The sequence below is a fragment of the Priapulus caudatus genome, unplaced genomic scaffold, assembly GCF_000485595.1.
Source record: "Priapulus caudatus unplaced genomic scaffold, Priapulus_caudatus-5.0.1 Scaffold92, whole genome shotgun sequence".
Lineage (NCBI taxonomy): Eukaryota > Metazoa > Priapulida > Priapulimorpha > Priapulimorphida > Priapulidae > Priapulus > Priapulus caudatus.
In genome coordinates this window covers 365,469-384,319 of record NW_014577153.1, presented here as the reverse complement: position 1 = coordinate 384,319, position 18,851 = coordinate 365,469, and the positions used below count along the sequence as shown (strand labels likewise).

The window sequence follows — 18,851 nt, the reverse complement described above, 5'->3', positions numbered from 1 at the left end:
ACTAACCCGTGATATCGCTCTGTTCCCTCGCCACCCCCCGGTGGCACTTAGTCGCCCTGTTCCCCTACCCCACACCCGTACACGTAACTCATGCTTCCCTCCACCATCACCCACTCAACCCCCGTGACAACTCTATCGCCTCCTCCTTGCACCTTCGCCACCCATAACCCCGTGCCGACCTATCCGACCCTCCTCTTTCCCCCTCCCCACGCCTAACACCGTGATATCCCACTATACTTCGCTCCCACCCCACCGTGATACTCACGCTTCTGTCTCGTTACACGCCTATCCTCCATTTTCGCCCATTCATGTATATCTGCCGATGTATATGTAACCGTTACTTGTGACGGATGATCAAAATCTCTATTATCAGCATTTGTATATTACGATTATATACTCATATACACAACTTATAAAAATCGCCCAATGTATATTAGCAAATAACAACCACTACATAAGGAGCCGGGAAAAATAGAATAAAGTAGTTCTCGGGACACTCTCCTTAAATCCACACACCCGACATTTCGAAAGTACCACAACAACAAAGTACATTTTCTAGGCAAATTGCCCACGCCTTTGCTCACGAAGCGAGACCCCCCCTTACTATGACCACTGTATTGGTCTTAATAACTATACTTGTGAAGCTCCCAGCCAACACTGCGGTATTTGCCTGAAACAGAGGTGGGCCTCTGTTAATAACAGTTTCACTCAATTAGCGAAGCTTACAGCTGCATATGCGTTAACAACTGACACGCTCGCAGGACCAAGAAAGTGACACACAAGCAAGCCTGTTGCCCTAAAACGAAAATGGCTGTACCCGTAGCAAATTGCGAGGACCTTGAGGATATTGCCTAAACCAATGGGGTTCCAACTTTCGCGTTATCAAACATTACTTCCTAAAAGTACAACATTCCACCATCCGTGCCAGTTAATATTTCAGGGGTCACTTACAGGGCAGTTAACATGTGCGGCTTAACAGTCAATTTTTTGTTACAATTAGCCTAAACAAAACAAGGCAAAACACGAGATGACGTCACGAGTGAATACAAAACACTGTCCGTTCTGTTTTAATTTATTACAGTATAATGCTAATAATAAACTATCATACAAATCGGTCACAAAATATTAGCCAGGTAGTGCCCTATTGAATATTAATGGCTTAGTCGTGAACATTTAGACAAACATCGTAACCTCTCTGTTGTTAGGGCAACTTTGATGAGCGGACTAGGCAACAAATAATCACAAGGGACATTTTGCACAAGCATCCGAAATTTCTTATAATGCACCCTGAACAGAGTCATCGCATCCCCACCCCTGACCCAGAATGCTACATGATATTTCTAGGTTTTATATGTTTTCTACAGTTTACATCGGCCTAAAACGATTGAGACATAAACATGTATTGTGTGTGACGTTGTATCATCTTAAGAACGCCTACAAGATTCACTGCACAAATGTTTGCCAGCCACGAGTTATTCTTCGCATACTTCAGGTTTTAATAAACAATAACATCAGACGGTTGCTTACCAACTACAAGCAAAAATGCATTTTCCTTAGGTAAAGGTGATGCATCAACACACAGGTATAGTTTAGTTTAGTCAGCAATGATGCCACTTGTCATTCCAATAAAAAAGAAGTCTGGTGATAGACTATTGTAATTTCATTATTCACTAATTTTGCACAGGACTGGATCGCCGGGCCTCATTGCGGCGTAGTTTCTTCATCCACAGGCGGCGTTGACTTTACCTGCACGTGATGAGAAATGAGCGAATTTTTCACTACAATAGGAGAAGACCAATAATTTGGTGCATCACAGCGCATCTATTGCCTGAATCTACAAAAACTACTTTTTGCATAAAGAAAAATCGACCAGTTTCACGCAAATGGAGGATTCTGCAACTTAGGGCAGGGGATGTCATTGCGCTATGAAATTATTTCTGTATTCGATATGATATTTTTTGTTTTTCGATATTTCGATCCGATGGTCGATCAAATTCGAGTTAATATTGTAATACAACATATGTTTAGCAAAAGCAACTTTAGCAAAATATTCGACCACATGACTTCTCTTTCCTTTTTTCTGGACCTGAATGGCAAAAAACGAAATTTAACCTTTTACCAGGCAAGCATATAAAATTCTCAAAAAGATTTCTAGTGTATGGAGTATGTTATATAATAAAAAAGATCGTATGTAGTGACGGAAACGCACTATTTTGCAGGGGTCGAAATTAGCGGTACCCGCATATCCGCGGGGATAGTAGATTTTTGTGTTGGGATGCCAGATTTCCAATGCTTGCGTATCCCGCTTCGATAGTTAATACAAAATCGGGATAGTAGTTGCTTGAGTTAACAACTTGATACCCTGGCACGCATCTGAGCGGAGTGCAGCGCGCTGAGCCGACCTGGCGCGCGATCTGAACGGGCCAGGCACATGATTCTTCATCGCGGTCTCGTGCTAGCCATGATGTCTCCGATTACTACGCCACACTAGCATATATACACGCAGGCGCCATAGTATAAGCGTAACAAGCGTGGCTGGTATGATAACTAGGGTGGGCTCTAGTCAGCGAACGTGATGTATACATTGCTATCAGCAAGCCAGACAATGCGAGAACATGTACGTTTCAGCGTAATTGTGCAGGCCTGGCCGTTATGTAATATTCGAACGCGCAGCCTCGCTGGCGTAAAAAGATGTACCAACTCTTTATTTTATATACTGTATCGGATCGCAATTTCTTCGTTATATTTCCGATATCGATATCGGAACGCAAATCCATCGCGATTCATCGATGAGGTGGCATCGATGACAGCCCTATTGCCAACTAATGTAGCCTACAATGCCAATTTCAAATGCTCATGAAACAACTTACTCGGTTGCAAATCTTGTTTGCATCTAGAAACGACCCACTTTACTCGACTGGAGTTTAAACTTACCCGGCGATGCGATGCACCAGGCAGCAGATTAGGGTTGATTTAAAAGTCATAGTATCGGCAGTTTGAATAACCCATACCAAAGCCATGTACCTATTCAAATGCTATCGGCCACGGCGGCGTCCTAGCCATAAATAATGATAAATTATTAGATATGTACACTATTATGCATGTTTGCTAGCACATTAGACCTTAGGAAGTTTGCAGTTAAAAGATGTACCACAAATGAATGTCTTTAGCAGAAAAACCATTAAATACATCTTCGAAGTGAGAAGCGCAAAGTAACATTAGTGGCATGACACTACATTAGATTATAGCAGCAGAAGTGTTTAGTGGTTCTTGATGCTGCTTCTTGGTTTTCTCTAGTCAGAAAAGTGGCGGATTATTGATATCTACCTGATTCCTGCCAATATATTTGCATAGCAAACACGCACGACCAGGAGCTAGGCCAAATTTTTATTTCTAGAGGCATAATTATGGAATATCCTGCAACAACGAAAACAATGCAAGGGTTACAGAACGTGCACAGGTTAGTGTTTTTAGGCAGCCACAGGTTGCTAGCCATTACTGTACACAATTAATTACTCTTCCCAATTCCAAAAAAAATGTCTGAATAACGTATTCGTACAGCGCGCGACATACTTACGTTTGAAGAGAAAAACTGAGAACACGCGATGTTCCATAAAGACCGAGGCCACCAGCTGTAATGTAAGCAGTAAAATAACATGACATCTAGTTTCTATGAATGTAGACAATTTTGTCTCACAATAGCTACAAATTCTGATGCACACTATCCTGCTACATACAACAATAGTATTTCAAAAGCAGCCATTTCGGCATTACATAGTCCTCACCCTCCACCACGTTTAATAACTAATAAAGTAAATCGACGGTGGATATTCGTCCGGAGCATCGCGACACCTGTTCGTAGCGGCTACGTCCAAGCAGTTGTTGCGCATGCGCTGTTCATGCTTGCATGCCGCACGGCACGAGTGCCGGAGTTAGGGAGTGCGAAGGGGGGGCTGCGCGGGGTTTCCCACCAGACAAATTTTAAATCTAGATGCGTCTAAAATTGCTATTATACCCTTTAGATTTATGATTTGCCCTTTAGGCTGCGGGCTCGTTAGCGTTTTGCGTAACGGCAGCCCTCACGGCTGTGACGCCCCTACATACATGCGATTTGCGTATGTGGTTATTACACCATAGATAGTGTTTTGGCTCACTATCACTTCGCGTATTAACGAGAACCGCACGTCGGTTTATAGATAGTGTTAGGGTGTTAGGGTCGTGAACAGGTCCGATGCTCGGACGAATAATCCACGTCCTAAAGTAATATGAAATTTTTTATCCCCTCCAGCGTTTTTTGGATTTTTTAACCAGAGAGATCGTGTACAAGATGGCGTTGCCGCAAAACATGCGTGTTACCCGACGCGAGAGCGGTTAGCTTGCGCACTGTCAATTTGCATTTGCGCCGGAACTGGCGGCACAGCGACCTGCGCGGGTGTGACACATCGTAGCATCTCGCGCGTGCCCGCTATACGAATCGCGCAGCCGAAGGAGGGCGGTTCGCGCGCGAATCCGTAAGCGGAAGCGTGAACATCGCGCAGTTTGGTTCAACGTTACAACCGCGCTTGACTAGCAGCGGCCTTGGGGGGGGGGGCAGCAGGGGCGTGCAGCAGGGCGCCAGTATACGTAGGATTAGCTACGTGTAAATACTGGGCTACGGCCACGCCAGCACCTCCTCCATCGAACGTCCCGTCACGGCACGGCCAGCGCGGCGTCACGGGTTCATTAAAACATGCCACGTACGCAGCCCAAGGGTAGCCGCCGGGCGGGGAGTTTTGGAGATAGCATCTAGACCGCGCAGCGCCACGCTGGAGGCCGAACGTCGTCTTCGGTTAAAACCTCTCTGATAGACGTGACGAGCTATTCAGGCAGTAGCCCAGGTTCATCGCGGTAGCGCCGATAGAGCGAGCGCGTGGTCGCTGAGTGACAGCATTTCTTGGTTGTCTTGTAGGACCCACTACGCGTTACCCGCTAAGGCCGCGCCTATCTCGCCAAAATTAATATGTGCCCGTTGGAGATGGCCCTCTATCGTCGATCGCGAAATGTCGGTTGGATCGGCCCCCGTTTTCAGACCCTGTCTCAGATATCTGTCTAAGTGGACACAAAAGGGGGCGGCGTATTCGTTGTCGTGGCGCGGCGTCGCCGCGCGCTCGTGCGCTACGCGCAAAAAACGGGCCACATGTCCGTCTAGTGAGAAACAATCTTATCAAGTAAGAATTTGAAGATACGTTTAGTCCCGGTTAGTTCTTACTTTCAATGTAAAAAAATGGCAACAAAAATTTACAAATTTTACCATTGAAAATTTGGACGTATAGCATCATTAAGACTAATTTGTTTTCTGACAACGGGCCCAAGGACTTACTAATTAAAAATTACATTAATATAATCGCTTATCAGTGTATGTACAGACAAAGCGGTGCAGTTATAACAGACAAAATCATCCACAATAAAAACATAATAATACTCTAGGATGCATACCTATTTTGAGAGGCCGTATCAGAAAGACAACGATCCCATTTTCACCAAGTTGATCTTCTGAACGCGTCAAGATCTGCCATGGTGGAAAGCCACGCCTCCAAACGCATGCGGCTCGTTCTAAAAGCATATCATTAATGTTAAATAATTCAATATATATTGGAATATTTACTCGTAAATATAAAATGTACTATAATATTAATTCGTAGTTTTTACATTACCTTTATGGAGAGAAAACACATTGGGTTTCACACATTGTCTCAGAGAACGCAAAAACACCGGCTGATGGGGAAACAGTCACCTCCAGGGACATGTAAAATTTGTAATAACAAATTATAATACATTATAAGCCGGCATTAAACCGGGGTTCTTGTGTCGTATAAAATGGCAACAGACTCGGAAGAACATAGCCCTATTACAATAGAGCAAGTCATTGGGACCCTCCAAACAGAGACAAGACAACAAACGGCTCTTGGTTTGGTACGCTTCTTGTTCAATAAGTTGTTGCTCTTGCATTTGCAAGTTGCCAGAGTTACCACAACTACTACCTACTCTACTCCCTCTAGTACTAATACTATAACTCGCGTTCATTAACTGCGGCAGTTAATGAACGCGGGCTATAGTACTGAGCTAACTACTACCCCTACTATAGCTCTAGTACTATAGCCGCTTACATTAACTGCCGCAGGCGGCAGTATGTAAGCGGCTATAGTACTAGAGCTCACCCCTACTAGTACTAGTACTAGTACTATACTCTGCAGTAGTACTAGTGGCAGTACTAGGGCTGAGAGGGTCTATGTCCCCCGCGGGTACTGCCGGAACGTACCCTGGCCGTACGGTCCGGTATACCGGAACGTACCCTGGTACTATCTAATATTGCCGACCGTACCTCGCCTACTCCACTAACGAGTCTAGGAGTCGCCTACGGCTACTCCCTAACCCGAAACCCTAACACTAACCCTAACCCTAATCCTAACCCTTAACCATATCAAATAGTGACCAGGTACGTTCCGCGTATACCGCCGACCGCTTACCAGCGTACGTTCCGGCAGTACCCTGGGGGACATAGACCTATGAGCAGTACTAGGCGCCTGCGTGGCCCAGTGGTAGGCATCGTGCACTGTCCACTGAATGCCGCGAGTTTCAAACCCCGGCCGCGCTCCGGGGCAGTGAATTTTCTCAAGGTGTAAAAACCTGGTTCTCAACATTGGAGACTGTGAATCTCCCGTGGCTCGGATGACCACGTAAAATGGCGGTCTCGTCTCCAGAAATACTAGCCATGGGGACGTAAAAGAACCACTGAGGACGCAAAAAAAAACTTTGGCTGTGACCACCCTCGGTGCCATTGGCTAAAAAAGCTGACTACCTGGCTTTACCTAAGCTAGGTCACACCTCATGGCTAGCTATAGCCCGTTGCCTCGATGCCAAATTTGGATACTGCAACGTACTACAACAGAAACAGAAACAGAAAGTAGGCACTACCATAGTTATTTAAATAAGTTGAACTCATTCTTTGTTAACATTTTTGTGATGTTTTTATTATATAAATGGTAGTTAAGAAGCTGATATAATCAAGAGTAAATAATATAACATCTTATATTATAACATGTTATATCAGTCTGCACGAAAAACTTCCACCCTCATTGGCCCAGCGGGCCTGTGAAATATATAATTCACTGGCCCACACTAGGTTTTACAAGCCCGAATCAATGATCATCATATTATGAAAAGAGAAACAGAACTCTTTGGTGTATTCTTAGAGATTTATTCTTTTATGAAATTGAACAAAAAATTATCCACTTCCCTCTCCCCCATCTCATTGTCACTGCCATCGTACTCATCATCATCACGCTCATTCATAATCAGAAAGCTTATTTCGATTTCGAACAGTAACTTAGCCAACACGTTCAAGGCCACGTTGAAAACCAGAACCGGAAACCAGAAGTTGTTCCGACCTCTAGCGGCGACAAACACGCATGGTGTTGACTAGTTACTTCCCCTACTTAAGATCGGGAATATGATGCCCTATCGGTAAATATCGGTAAATTTTTATACAAAATATCGGGAATTTCAGTAAATTCTCAGACTGATCATCACATAAAGAAGCTGAAATATCATTAATAGACCATTTACTCCATTTTTTCCACTGGCCCATCGGGCTTGTTCATTTATTATTGTTCATTGTTTCATTGGCCCCACGGAAAATTTTACTGGCCTCGGATACCGGGCCAGTGGTTAATTTTGCAGACTGTTATATTATCTACTCTTGATATAATGCATAGCAAATTTTTGATGATGTGAGACAGTGGCGCTGAAGGGGTCGTTGTCGTATCAGGTACTACAGATATGTACCCGAGGTACATATATATGTATACACAAAGTGTACCAGACTTGTACTACAGAAGTGTACCCTAACCCTAACCCTAGACCTAACCCTAACCCTAAACATAATTCATATAAAAATATAAACATAATACTAAACAACCTAAAACTACCTCCTAATTATATAAAAATATAAACATAATACTAAACAACCTAAAACTACCTCGGGTACATATCTGTAGTACCTGATACGACAACGACCCCATCTGCGGCAGTGGCAGTGCTGTTCAACTTGTTTCTTGTTGTTCTTCTGCATAAAACTATCAGGAACCCATCTAACCTGTAGGTGGTGAGTTTTAATACCACGTACAGACGGCAAATTTGATATGGTGTTAAACTGGTGCGGGTCAGGCACGCGCCAAATTTTTGTAGTGTGTACATACACACGCTCCAAATACACGCTGGCCCGCACCAATTTGGTCCCGCAAATGAAGGAGGGCCAGGCCTCGGATAAGTTATCCTGCACCAAGCTGTGTCTATACGTAACACTCGGGCCAGACCCGGTGCTAAATCGCAATGCGCATAGCCTTATTTTGATCACATAATTGTATGATTGCTGTCTGCAGGGTGATGTGGCAAGCTGAACTGAGAACTGATGACTCATTTAATGTAGGATCAAATATGCAGTCTCTCTCCGCTACAATTTGCGCGCGCCAGTTTTTATACCAAATCAAGTTTTGCAGTCTGTACGGGGTATAAGTGTCAATGGTGGCAACCTTCCTTTAACCTGGAATCTCAGATGAACATCCCTGACCTAGCAGTCACAGTGCCATGAATAATATGAGTTAATATAAAATTATGAGATTGCAAATTTTATCATTACAGTGTAGAAAATGCAACGATTTGAATGCATTGGAACAACTCTTTTTGGGCACAGCTTTGCTTGGCATTCTTGGATGCTTGGGTTTAACCATAGAGCGTCTTGTTACACTCGAGAAGAATACTGCTGACTTCATATTTGCTCTAGTACTGCTGGTAAATGCAGGTAAATTATTAGTTTAAATTGATAAGCACCACAAATGATTATATACCAAGATATCAAGAATCCACAATCAAAAAAGAGTATGACACTGTTTTACAGCATGCTTGGGCAGTTTTCAACTTGAATTTATTCTATCAATATGTGAATAAATCTATTCAAACTTTACCTTGTTTTAATCTTTGATTCTCCCTTAGTCATATGACACCAGCAGTTTACCTGAAAATCGTATGTGTTCTTTACAAAAGTTCTTTGAATACGACCAAGTTTCACACACTCTCTACCCGTTGTTGCATTGGGTAGACGAAACTTGTCCATCAAACTCGTAACTACTAACTATGTCATGTGACGCTGGGCGCTGACGGGGATATTAGGTAACAAACTGTATTCAAGCTCTTAGTTTTGCGGTGCCATGCTTTGTATGCCTATCTCGCACAGTAGGCTTATCTCGCGTGAAACAAGTGATGTTGCCTAATATCCCTGACAGCGCCCAGCGTCACCTAGAACTTTATGAGTTTGGCGGCCAAGATTCATCTCCCACATGCAACAACAGGTAAAGAGTGTGTGAAACCGTGTCACATTCAAAGAACCTTTGTGAAGAACACATACGATTTTCAGGTAAACTGCTGGTGTTATATGACTAAGGGAGAATCAAAGATTAAAACAAGGTAAAGTTTGAATAGATTTATTCACATATTGATAGAATGAATTCAAGTTGAAAACAGCCCAAGCATGATGTAACACAGTGTCATACTCTTTTTCTATTTATGGAGTCAGGACTCTTGCTGATATCTTTCAATGGAGTTTTTATGCTCCATATAACCTGCTGATACAAACTGTAGGACTTGCAAAAGCTTCTTTAAAATGTCACTATGGTGTATACGCAGTTACTTGACACCATTCACATAAAAACTGCATCAACGTTGTGGTGGCTATTAATGTTTCATATATCATGAAGTTTAACATGGCTCTAGAACTTGTGTCAATAGTTTCTACAAAAAGATGTTTTGTAGATACTTGGGATGTGTGAGAAATAATGTGTGTACACTTTTACTAGTAGGGCAATATTCTGTGGTTAGCACGGTGATCTGTCATGAACATATAAATTGCATTCGCCTAACAAGCAGTGGCTCTTGTATCCATTGAAAGTGAGCAATTGTATAAACCTGGTAATACATACTAACTGTCTTTGATTGCTTTTTGGCCAGTGTTTTGTGTTTACTACGTTCTGGATGGCGTCTACCGTGAGCGACCATACGAAGTCTTCACAGTTGTCATCGGTTCAGCCATCCTCATCATCTACTGTGCTGCCGAGTATGGCGTCGATAGGAGCTCAAAGTGTCGGCCGTGGGAGGGTCAGTGCTCACCCAATGACATCGTAAAGATGGTAAGCAGCGTTCTTTCTAGGAATTCCAGAAGGCATGTCATTTATAGATCTATGGATGTTGTAGGGCCACAGAAGGGGGTTGTACCTATTGGGGTCAGTTACGCATGACATAAGCAGCTCTACAGGCATGAGACATTTCCGCCGTTCGGCGGATTTCAGGCCATTTTGGAACTCCAGGGACCATTTCTGAGATCAGTGTAAATTCGAGCAGAATTTATTTTGGGTGGTAAGAATACCTCCGTGGTCTCTGACGATCGCGTACATGTGAACACACTGTGACTCGGTAACTATCCGGAGCGCTTCTACTCGTATCATTGTCTTAATGTATGCTTGCTAACATAATGATAAAAGCAGAGTACGTCGAAGTACAGCAATCGACTGGTAATGTGGTATCACTGTTCATTTATCTTATGTAGTGAGCATTGTACAGGTGGGCGGGGACCAATCTAATAAACCGAGCACCAGCTCATACTGGTCCTTGCTCGAATACTACTTCGCTACACTACGATACTGGCAGTTGTTGTGTACCAGTCTATTTGGCGCCATTTTTGTGTTAGAACAATGACGTCGACGTGATTCAGCGGCTGTTTATTACGCAAATTTCCGATCAGAAAATGGTTCAGAAGCTGCCAAGATTCGTTTCTGTTAAAGAAATCGATAATGGTATTAAGAACAAGTTCAACTGGCAATGGCTTGAACATTCGGTGGACGTAGATCTCGACGATCGTAAGGAAAGCCACAAGCTGAGCCGAGCATTTTTTCCTTTTCCACCAAAAAGTGTTGCTAGTTGTGAGCTATTGGAGTACGCTGAAATGGCTCTAGATGGCATCTCAGAGCTTATAATTTGCAAAACCAGACTCCCCTAGAAGTTTCGTGCCAGTGGCACGAGAATGTTCTTCCCTTTTCAGCATTTGTCTGTCTCATGCCTGGCTCTAATACACAGGTAAACTTGATCAGACTTATCTCATGTGGGTGTTTCACGTGCTGTATTGTTTTCTACCCTGTCTGCAGACGAGGCTGATTCTGATTGGAATAATTGGTCCCGTCATCATGGCACTCGGCTGCTTGGTCTCCTGGCAGTACTATAAATCAGGAAACCTCGTCTTCCGGTAATTATATAATTAGTTCTCTCACCAGCCTAGTTTACTTCCAATTTAAAATACTGGAAAATCTAATATTCTTATTTCATTAAACATACTATAGCAAGATTAGTGATACTTGTAAAGAATGCTAGGGAAATCGATGAGTCTCTCCATAGAACTAAAGCAATTCTAGTAATTGAAATAGGAATGTATTGTGCCCACAGATGTGTTTACAGAATTTAAATGTGATATATTCTTTTAAATTTCAGCACAGTGGGTGCTAACATTGAACTGCAAAAGATGTGCAGGATTGTATATTTATGTGAAACTCTGCTGAAGTTTGATTTACAACTAGGGGTATGTGATAACAATACCTATTTTCCTATTCTCAACAATTTTTGTAAACTAAAGCAAGATAAAATACTTATTCAGGGTAGCTTGCAATATTTAGTGGCTAAATCTATGATAGCCGATGTAAATTATTTGTGCCAATATATATTTATGTATATTTTTTTATTAATTAAATTACAATTTTTTGTCATTTGAAGGTCACCATGATAATTTTGGTATTGCAAAGCAGTGAGCAGGCGGACGAATTGTCTTCCCTTGAGATAACAATCCTGAGTGTTGGAATAGCATTTAACGTCCTCTGGATGCTGCTGGGGTTTGTTGGAGTAGGTGTCCATGCATTTCTAATGCAGTTTCCCCTAATACGAAGAGAAAGTATAGTGTGCATTCATAACCACACGTTGCCTCATGATCACTCAAGCTGGCGCACATTGTTGGAAACAGAATAAATGGTCATCACTAGTACTACCCTAAGTCTAATGTGTCTTAACTTTTGCATATGCGCAAGGTTATAACATCCTAGACATGTGTGAAGGTGTGACCATTTTCTGAAAATGGTAACCTGTTGTTTAGTTATTCTGGTAGTCAGTTCTACTTAAAACCAGCAGATCCAGGTTGAAAATTCATAAAGATGCAATGAAGTTCACCTCATTCACACAATCGTATTTTGATTCCATCCGAATTGTTTTTTTTTCACTTCTCCCCACCCATCTGCATGACTTCATTCACTTTTGCAACCATTTCAGTTCGTGGTAAATTTGGTTTTGTTGTAATATGTGGAATCTTTTTTAAACGTGTGGCAGATGTGGTTGGAGAGCAAGTACCTGAGTCATATTTTCCTCATAACTAGTATCCTGGAGCCTGCCTATATAATTTACAAAATATGGGATGTGGTAAGTATATATTACTCTTCTTCTTTGTAGAATCTTCAGTTATCTTACATACCTAATGTTGTTGTTTATTACTAATGAGAAATCACGCGCACTCTCTCTGTCTCTCTCTTTCTCAATCTCTGTCTCTCTCTCTCTATCTTTCTCTCATCCTCCCTCCCTGCTTCCCTCCATCCCTCCCTACCTCCCTCCCTCCCTCCCTCCATCCCTCTCTACCTCCCTCCCCCTGCCTCCCTAGCTCCCTCCCTCCATCTTCCTCTCACTCTTTCCCTCCCTCTCTCTCTCTCTTGTTCTCTTACTCTTACTCAATCTCATGTACCCACAAATCCGGTAAAAACTTATAATTATTTGTTTGTTCTCAAGAGCGATCAGCTATCTAATAAGTCAGGGATGGTGACAGTGGTGCCACCTACAGGCAACATCACGACGACGTTGCTGCCTACGCTGGAGCCAACCAGCCCCACCGCCATCTTGCAAATAGCCGTATATTTTATTGGTCTTGGTGCACTGGCTTTGCGTGTCGTCCTGGTAGTCACCATGGTGGTAGTCTCTCGGAATTACGGGAAAGGACTGAAGGAGAAAGGTACCTATACAACATTTGGATGATGCAGAGAATTTATTGCTGATATTTTCACATGTGAAATTATAGACTTTGTGACAATATTAAATTGATGACGTCACCGTAAATAGTAAAAGTAAAAAAAATTATGTCAATTTTTTCACAAAATATAAGTGATTCTGTTCACTTTTTATAGTTAAATTGTTGCATTATACTTGCTATTTTGTTATTCTGTTCGATGTGAACAAACACTCGGGACTCATACACAGCCCATAGCAAGCATTTAATGTCGTGATCATTATATCAAATTGCCGAGGTTTTTTGGAATTTTAACTAGTTGAAAAACAATCTTATCAGGTAAGAATTTGAGGGTACATTTAGTCCCGTCAGTACTTATTTTATAATGTAGAAAAAAGCAACAAAGATTTTACAAATAGACACCATAGAAAATTCGTGACGTAGTCAATTTAAGAAGGAAATGAGAAGATTATGTGAAGCAAACGTAGGCAAAGATCAGTGAATCACTGCTTTTTTACTCACGTGTCCTGTTATCACATAACCTATTGTCAACCATTCTAGTTTATTGAGCTTTGACTTTTGGCACTTGTTGATTGGCAGTTTATGGGACGCCGCCTGCTCTCCTGGTGGACCACAGCCAACCACCAACAGCTGCTGGGTTTCACAATTATGGAAGTCTATAGGTAGCGAGGGCAATAGTCATGGTCACAGAATCATAGTGTCAAATCATCATTGTTGTACTATAGCATAGTCGTGAGGGCTACACCATTCAGTCCAGTTAGCCTTTCTGTGGTATATCATCCTAAAATTAGTGTTGCGTGATATCATCAAATTATTAGTGCTCTATCATGCCACCAATGCTCAATTTTTATGCTATAATATATGTGTAGTTATAGGTGCATTTGGATAGAATGCTACTGCAAGTGATGAAATCAAAGTATAAAGGATTTTGAATGTAAATTTAATTTTGAACCTTAGTGGTGAATATGTTATCTGTGATTTACCTAGCTGTCTATTCTCTTCATTTGTCTGCTATGGTGGTGTCGTCTTTCTACGTATTGGGGATGGGAAGCAGTGTCCATCAGTGGGCGGGCCATGTCCTGAGGCAGGTGGGATCACCATACCACACGTGTCCTCCATCTCACCACCTTTTTAGTAAAATGCCACACTGAGCATGCCAAGTGAATCTTTAGGCTGGGGAATGAGGCTTGTCTTCTTCTCCTTTTGTTATATATGGATGTAAATGAAACATGATACGAGGATTTGAAACATATTTGGTCGTAATCATATGCTTATAGAACGTGTGTCACTATAGCCTATATATATATATATATATATGTATTATATATGTGGCTGATTATTCACTGCACTGTATTGTGTAAATGCATGGATAAGTATTGTAGGCGGTAAACTGTGTCACAGGTTCTGCATTGATTGTTGCGTTTCTAGAAGCAGTACTATTTGCAAACAAACTGCAAGTCAAAGGTACAAATCAAATTTATTTTTGTATTGTAGACTCGGTGAATGTCAGGGAGTATGCGCTCTGAGAAACATTTATCTCGTTTGCTTTTACTACACGACCCTACTACAGTGATGTCATGTGTCTGTGTAAACAAGGCCCATGTTACTCAGAGTGCAAGTGCGATGCTCCCTGTAAGAAAATCAGGGAGCGAATTATGTGTAACATATAGAAAATAATATCATCGGGACTCTCTTGTATAGAATTGTGTATATTTTGCATATATTGAGTCGAACACGCGTTGATATGTGTTGAACTTATGAATAATGTTGCAAAGTTACTGTTAGTAGACGTGTGGCGGTTCACAGACTCTCAACGGGGCTGTGTGACATCGCATGCCTTTGATGCTGTGACAACTGTGACAAGCGTAAGACAATATAGTAAAAGGTATTATCGAATGTAAGATGTGGAAGTATTCTGGCAATACTGGAGCCTGACAAATAAATAAGAGCTAGCAATATTCTCACTGCATGTCACGTGTTGTAACAGGGAGAACTATTTGTCAAATACCTTCCCTCCTCACACACTTTTATCCCAGATAGAAATGTTCCTCGCATGCTGGTGGGAAGAAATGCCTTGGAAGGGTCACCTTCCAGCACGTGTAAAAATGTGACAGCACTTCTGTGAGCTAATATATTGCAGCTGTGTGTCAGGTACCTTGACAGTTACAAAAATTGGTGGCTGCAGATAGCAAAGCAAATGTAGCAGAGGAAAGCAAATGTATGTACAGCACTTTGCTCTAGTATCCAAACTGTCGGATAAAAAAGGGTGTTCAGCTAATTATTTATTTCTTCAGCGTGTGTTTTTTCTGCTTGCGCGCACGCAGACGTGGGTGAGGGGGCTGCCGCCTTCGCGCGACATATAGCAAGAACGTACGTCAGCTCCACAAATTATAAATTACACTGAAAGTAGCTTTTCAGCACGTTCCTTCACAGAAGAGTGTAGGGAAACAGGGCACGCACTGTGTTAATCCGTCAACCAGCGGCATTGCCATAGACGGCTTCGCACAAAAGCGCGATGGCTCTGTTTCGCCGCGAGAGGCGTTGGTGTTGCATATGAGTCATAGATAGGTTGTGACTTTTGAACATCGACGCGGCTGATTTATCTGTGGACATCTGACTAAAATCCAATCGAGATTTTAAGAATTCAGAGGCGTACCTCCATTACAAATATAATTACAGTCCAACGGAAAATTTCCAGTAGAAGAGGAAAGCCTAAAATTATTTTTTTAAATGTTAACCTTTTCTATTGCAATCCTCAGTGTTGATCTATCAATTTTGTGAATGGTTAGTGTTTAAAAAAAATAATTTTTGGCTCTTCTCTTCTACGGGCCAGTACCTTGGACTATGAATGATATTTGTTATGAAGGTATGTCTCTGCATTCTTAAACTATCTATCGGAATTTGGGCCAAGAGTCACAACCTTATAGATAGATACCTAGAGATAGATAGCTAGATTAAGCGGCGTCTCAGCGCAAACAGGACACAGTGCGTATGCGGTATAGTTAATGTAACAGCAGGTTATTCCCGGATGAAGATGCGGCCAGAGACGATGTTCGTTCGTCTGCTTGTCTGCTCGCAAGCTTTTCTCAGACTTGTGCGACAATGAGTTTGCGCAAGGTCGGTTCTTCTGTGCGCTGTTTCGGCCCAGTCACTCGCTTATTGCTTTAGGGGTAATGGTCTTAACCGTAGCGGGTGGGGTGTCTCGCATTCATACGATCGTATAATGATGTTAACCTACTCTTGGTCGGATCTATATAACGAAATGTGTATATATATATATATATATATATATATAGGTGTGCGTGGGTGCGTTAGTGTCTGTGGGTGCGTGTGGTTGTAAGTGTACACGTGGCATTTAGCCGTGGAACCGTGGACGTGCACGCGTTGCTTTATCTGTAGACACAACATCGGTATCGGAAATTTAATATAACAAATATGCGCATGGTATATTATAGAATATATTCTATTTATTTCGGATACATAGTCAATAAGTAGGTACATCTTGTGCGATTGCTCATCAATTTCTCATTATATAGTTGTTGATTTCGTCTAGATATTTACACATTAGACAGAACACTGCAATATTGTGATATGTGTAATACTAGTACAGTATAACAAATTTAGACGTTCTTGGATTTACCCAATAAAGAATATTAATTGACATTTCGTAACGCTATAATAACACGTTTTACATTCCTCGTTTGTTTGTTGCTCGTTTTTGTTTGCCTGCGTAGCTGCATGCGTCATGTTTGCGTCTGTTGCTGCGTGTTTGCATGTAATAGTACGATAGTACAGCACTATGACATATAGTCTTAGATAGTGAGATGTCATCATTTTTATATAAATATCGGATATGTTAGGTAGGACAAGTCTTACATTCCGATTCATAGAAGGTTAACCGTTTATTATTCAGTGTCTGTCTTCAGATAGTGATTGAATTCAACAGTTCTATGCGTCACTTGCGTATCCGACACTATAAGCTTAGTCAAAATATATGCAAAAATTTTCCTCATTAATTCCCTATTCTTCGTTACGAATTAATTAGATTGTGTCAAGATAGTTGCGTGTACGGACTCGTGCAGCGCATCATCACCGCGAGTGCTGTGGGCGTGGTATTGTAGTGACGTCAGCAGTGATGAGCAGAAGGGGCGGATTGTTGACATGCGCGTGACACGTGACTAGAAGACCTTGCCGCCTAGTACGCGCGCGCATCAGAACGAGTCTTTATTTTAATTACCGCCAAATCAAGCGCCCCCAATTGATTAAATCTCTATAGAGGACGCCTTCGGCGTCTATTTCCTTCCTCGGCGTCCGGTTCCTCCTAAAGGGCACAGCTTGAAGTGGCATGGTCCTAAACATGAGCAGGAAATGCAACGATATAAGCAAGGCGGATCATATACAATTGATTGAAGATTGAGAGTCGCAATTTCCGCATTAAGTCGCAGCTTTGTCGCCATGTTATCATGAGATCGTTGATCACGATGGCTCTCTGGCGAGGGAGAGATTTATCTAACCATCGATTAGCAGAGATTCTATTACAAATCTATGGTTTGAATAACCGAATGCGGAATGCTACGCACGTAAGCAATTCATCCGCAAACACACATACACGTGCACACGCCCCGCCCACGCAGGCGCTCAAGCACACACAAGCGGTCGCGCACGCGCGCGCACATGAAACCTACTGAATGAGTCGTCGTCTGTCATCCGCGAGGAGGCGCTGCTTCCTAGATAGTTTCTTCTGTAGATGTCTGCCTTCATCGTTTTCGGTTCCGGATTCCCATATACGCCGGTGAGTATTTGGTCCTGTAGTCTCTTATATACTAGTCTCGCGAACTAGGGACAAATAGTTCATAATGTTAGTTACATGGTAGATGTACATGTGGTATAGAACACAACTGAAATAGGTCTTTCTACATGTGCTAGGATAATTCTGCAAAAAAACTGGAATCTCAGACAAAGTTACCTGATATATGAAACCAATCCGTTTAATCGATACAATAAATGACGGTGTCAATGACACTGTAGCTCACCACAAAAAAGGACACAAATGAGTGAGTGAGAAGAAGTCAGTTTTAATTGAACAACCATCGACGTACATTATAGAAACGAAGAGTATATATGGAAGAACTCCCATTATATACTCTTGATAATTTTATGTGTAATTTTTTATGTGAAAATAAATGTTTGAGATGGGAAAGTCTGAGATGTGGGCGAGTGATGGCGTTACACCTAAATGATCGCCATTTAACGTTTTTATAATATTCAGATTTAGGCACTGCCTAAAAGCGGAGCTCCCGATGTGTAACGTGTAAGATTGAAAAGATACGCTTATTCCACGTAGCTGCTATAATATAGCAGCTGTATACCACGTGACAATGGTGTTTCCCTGCCCATAACACAACTTTTGTCAAAGGTTAATTGGTTGTATGGAAATGTTTACTTCGTATGAGTTTTTCTAGTCGGTAGCACACGGTTGCCATCTGTATATCGCAATAATAGTTTATAAACCAAAATGAATCACAATTTGTGACGGTAGATAGCGCTATACCCGCTTTGATGTTTCTTAGCGATGGCGTTGGAAATAAATAGGTTATGCTGCGTTTCGACATGTTTTGTAAAACTTTACTCTAATATAGACGTTTTATCGGCAGGGTGGAGAGGAAATACCAATTTTGCATTAAAGAGATTGTCAATGAAATCTTGTAAAACG

The 18,851-nt window shown here is 41.9% G+C and overlaps 2 protein-coding genes across 3 annotated transcripts in view; one reads left to right on the top strand and one right to left on the bottom strand.

Annotated features, from left to right (window-relative positions):
- Positions 1-16,424, top strand: part of LOC106804913 — a 21,173-nt gene extending 4,749 nt beyond the window's left edge. The window contains exons 2-9 of the mRNA XM_014806316.1: positions 8,680-8,839; positions 10,042-10,220; positions 11,232-11,329; positions 11,572-11,659; positions 11,851-11,976; positions 12,454-12,543; positions 12,904-13,123; positions 13,718-16,424. Of these exons, the coding sequence (XP_014661802.1) occupies positions 8,680-8,839; positions 10,042-10,220; positions 11,232-11,329; positions 11,572-11,659; positions 11,851-11,976; positions 12,454-12,543; positions 12,904-13,123; positions 13,718-13,800 (1,044 nt within the window). The 3' untranslated portion in view covers positions 13,801-16,424. The remainder of the gene's footprint in view (positions 1-8,679; positions 8,840-10,041; positions 10,221-11,231; positions 11,330-11,571; positions 11,660-11,850; positions 11,977-12,453; positions 12,544-12,903; positions 13,124-13,717) is intronic.
- Positions 16,425-16,583: 159 nt separating this feature from the next.
- LOC106804916 overlaps positions 16,584-18,851 on the bottom strand; it is an 11,378-nt gene continuing 9,110 nt past the window's right edge. For both annotated transcript variants that reach the window (XR_001393377.1, XM_014806320.1), the window contains exons 2-3: positions 17,824-17,974; positions 16,584-17,489 (exon numbers count right to left, since the gene is read on the bottom strand). Coding sequence is in view for 1 of the 2 variants with exons in the window: in XM_014806320.1 (XP_014661806.1) it covers positions 17,431-17,489; positions 17,824-17,974 (210 nt within the window). In the remaining variant the exon portion in view is untranslated. The remainder of the gene's footprint in view (positions 17,490-17,823; positions 17,975-18,851) is intronic.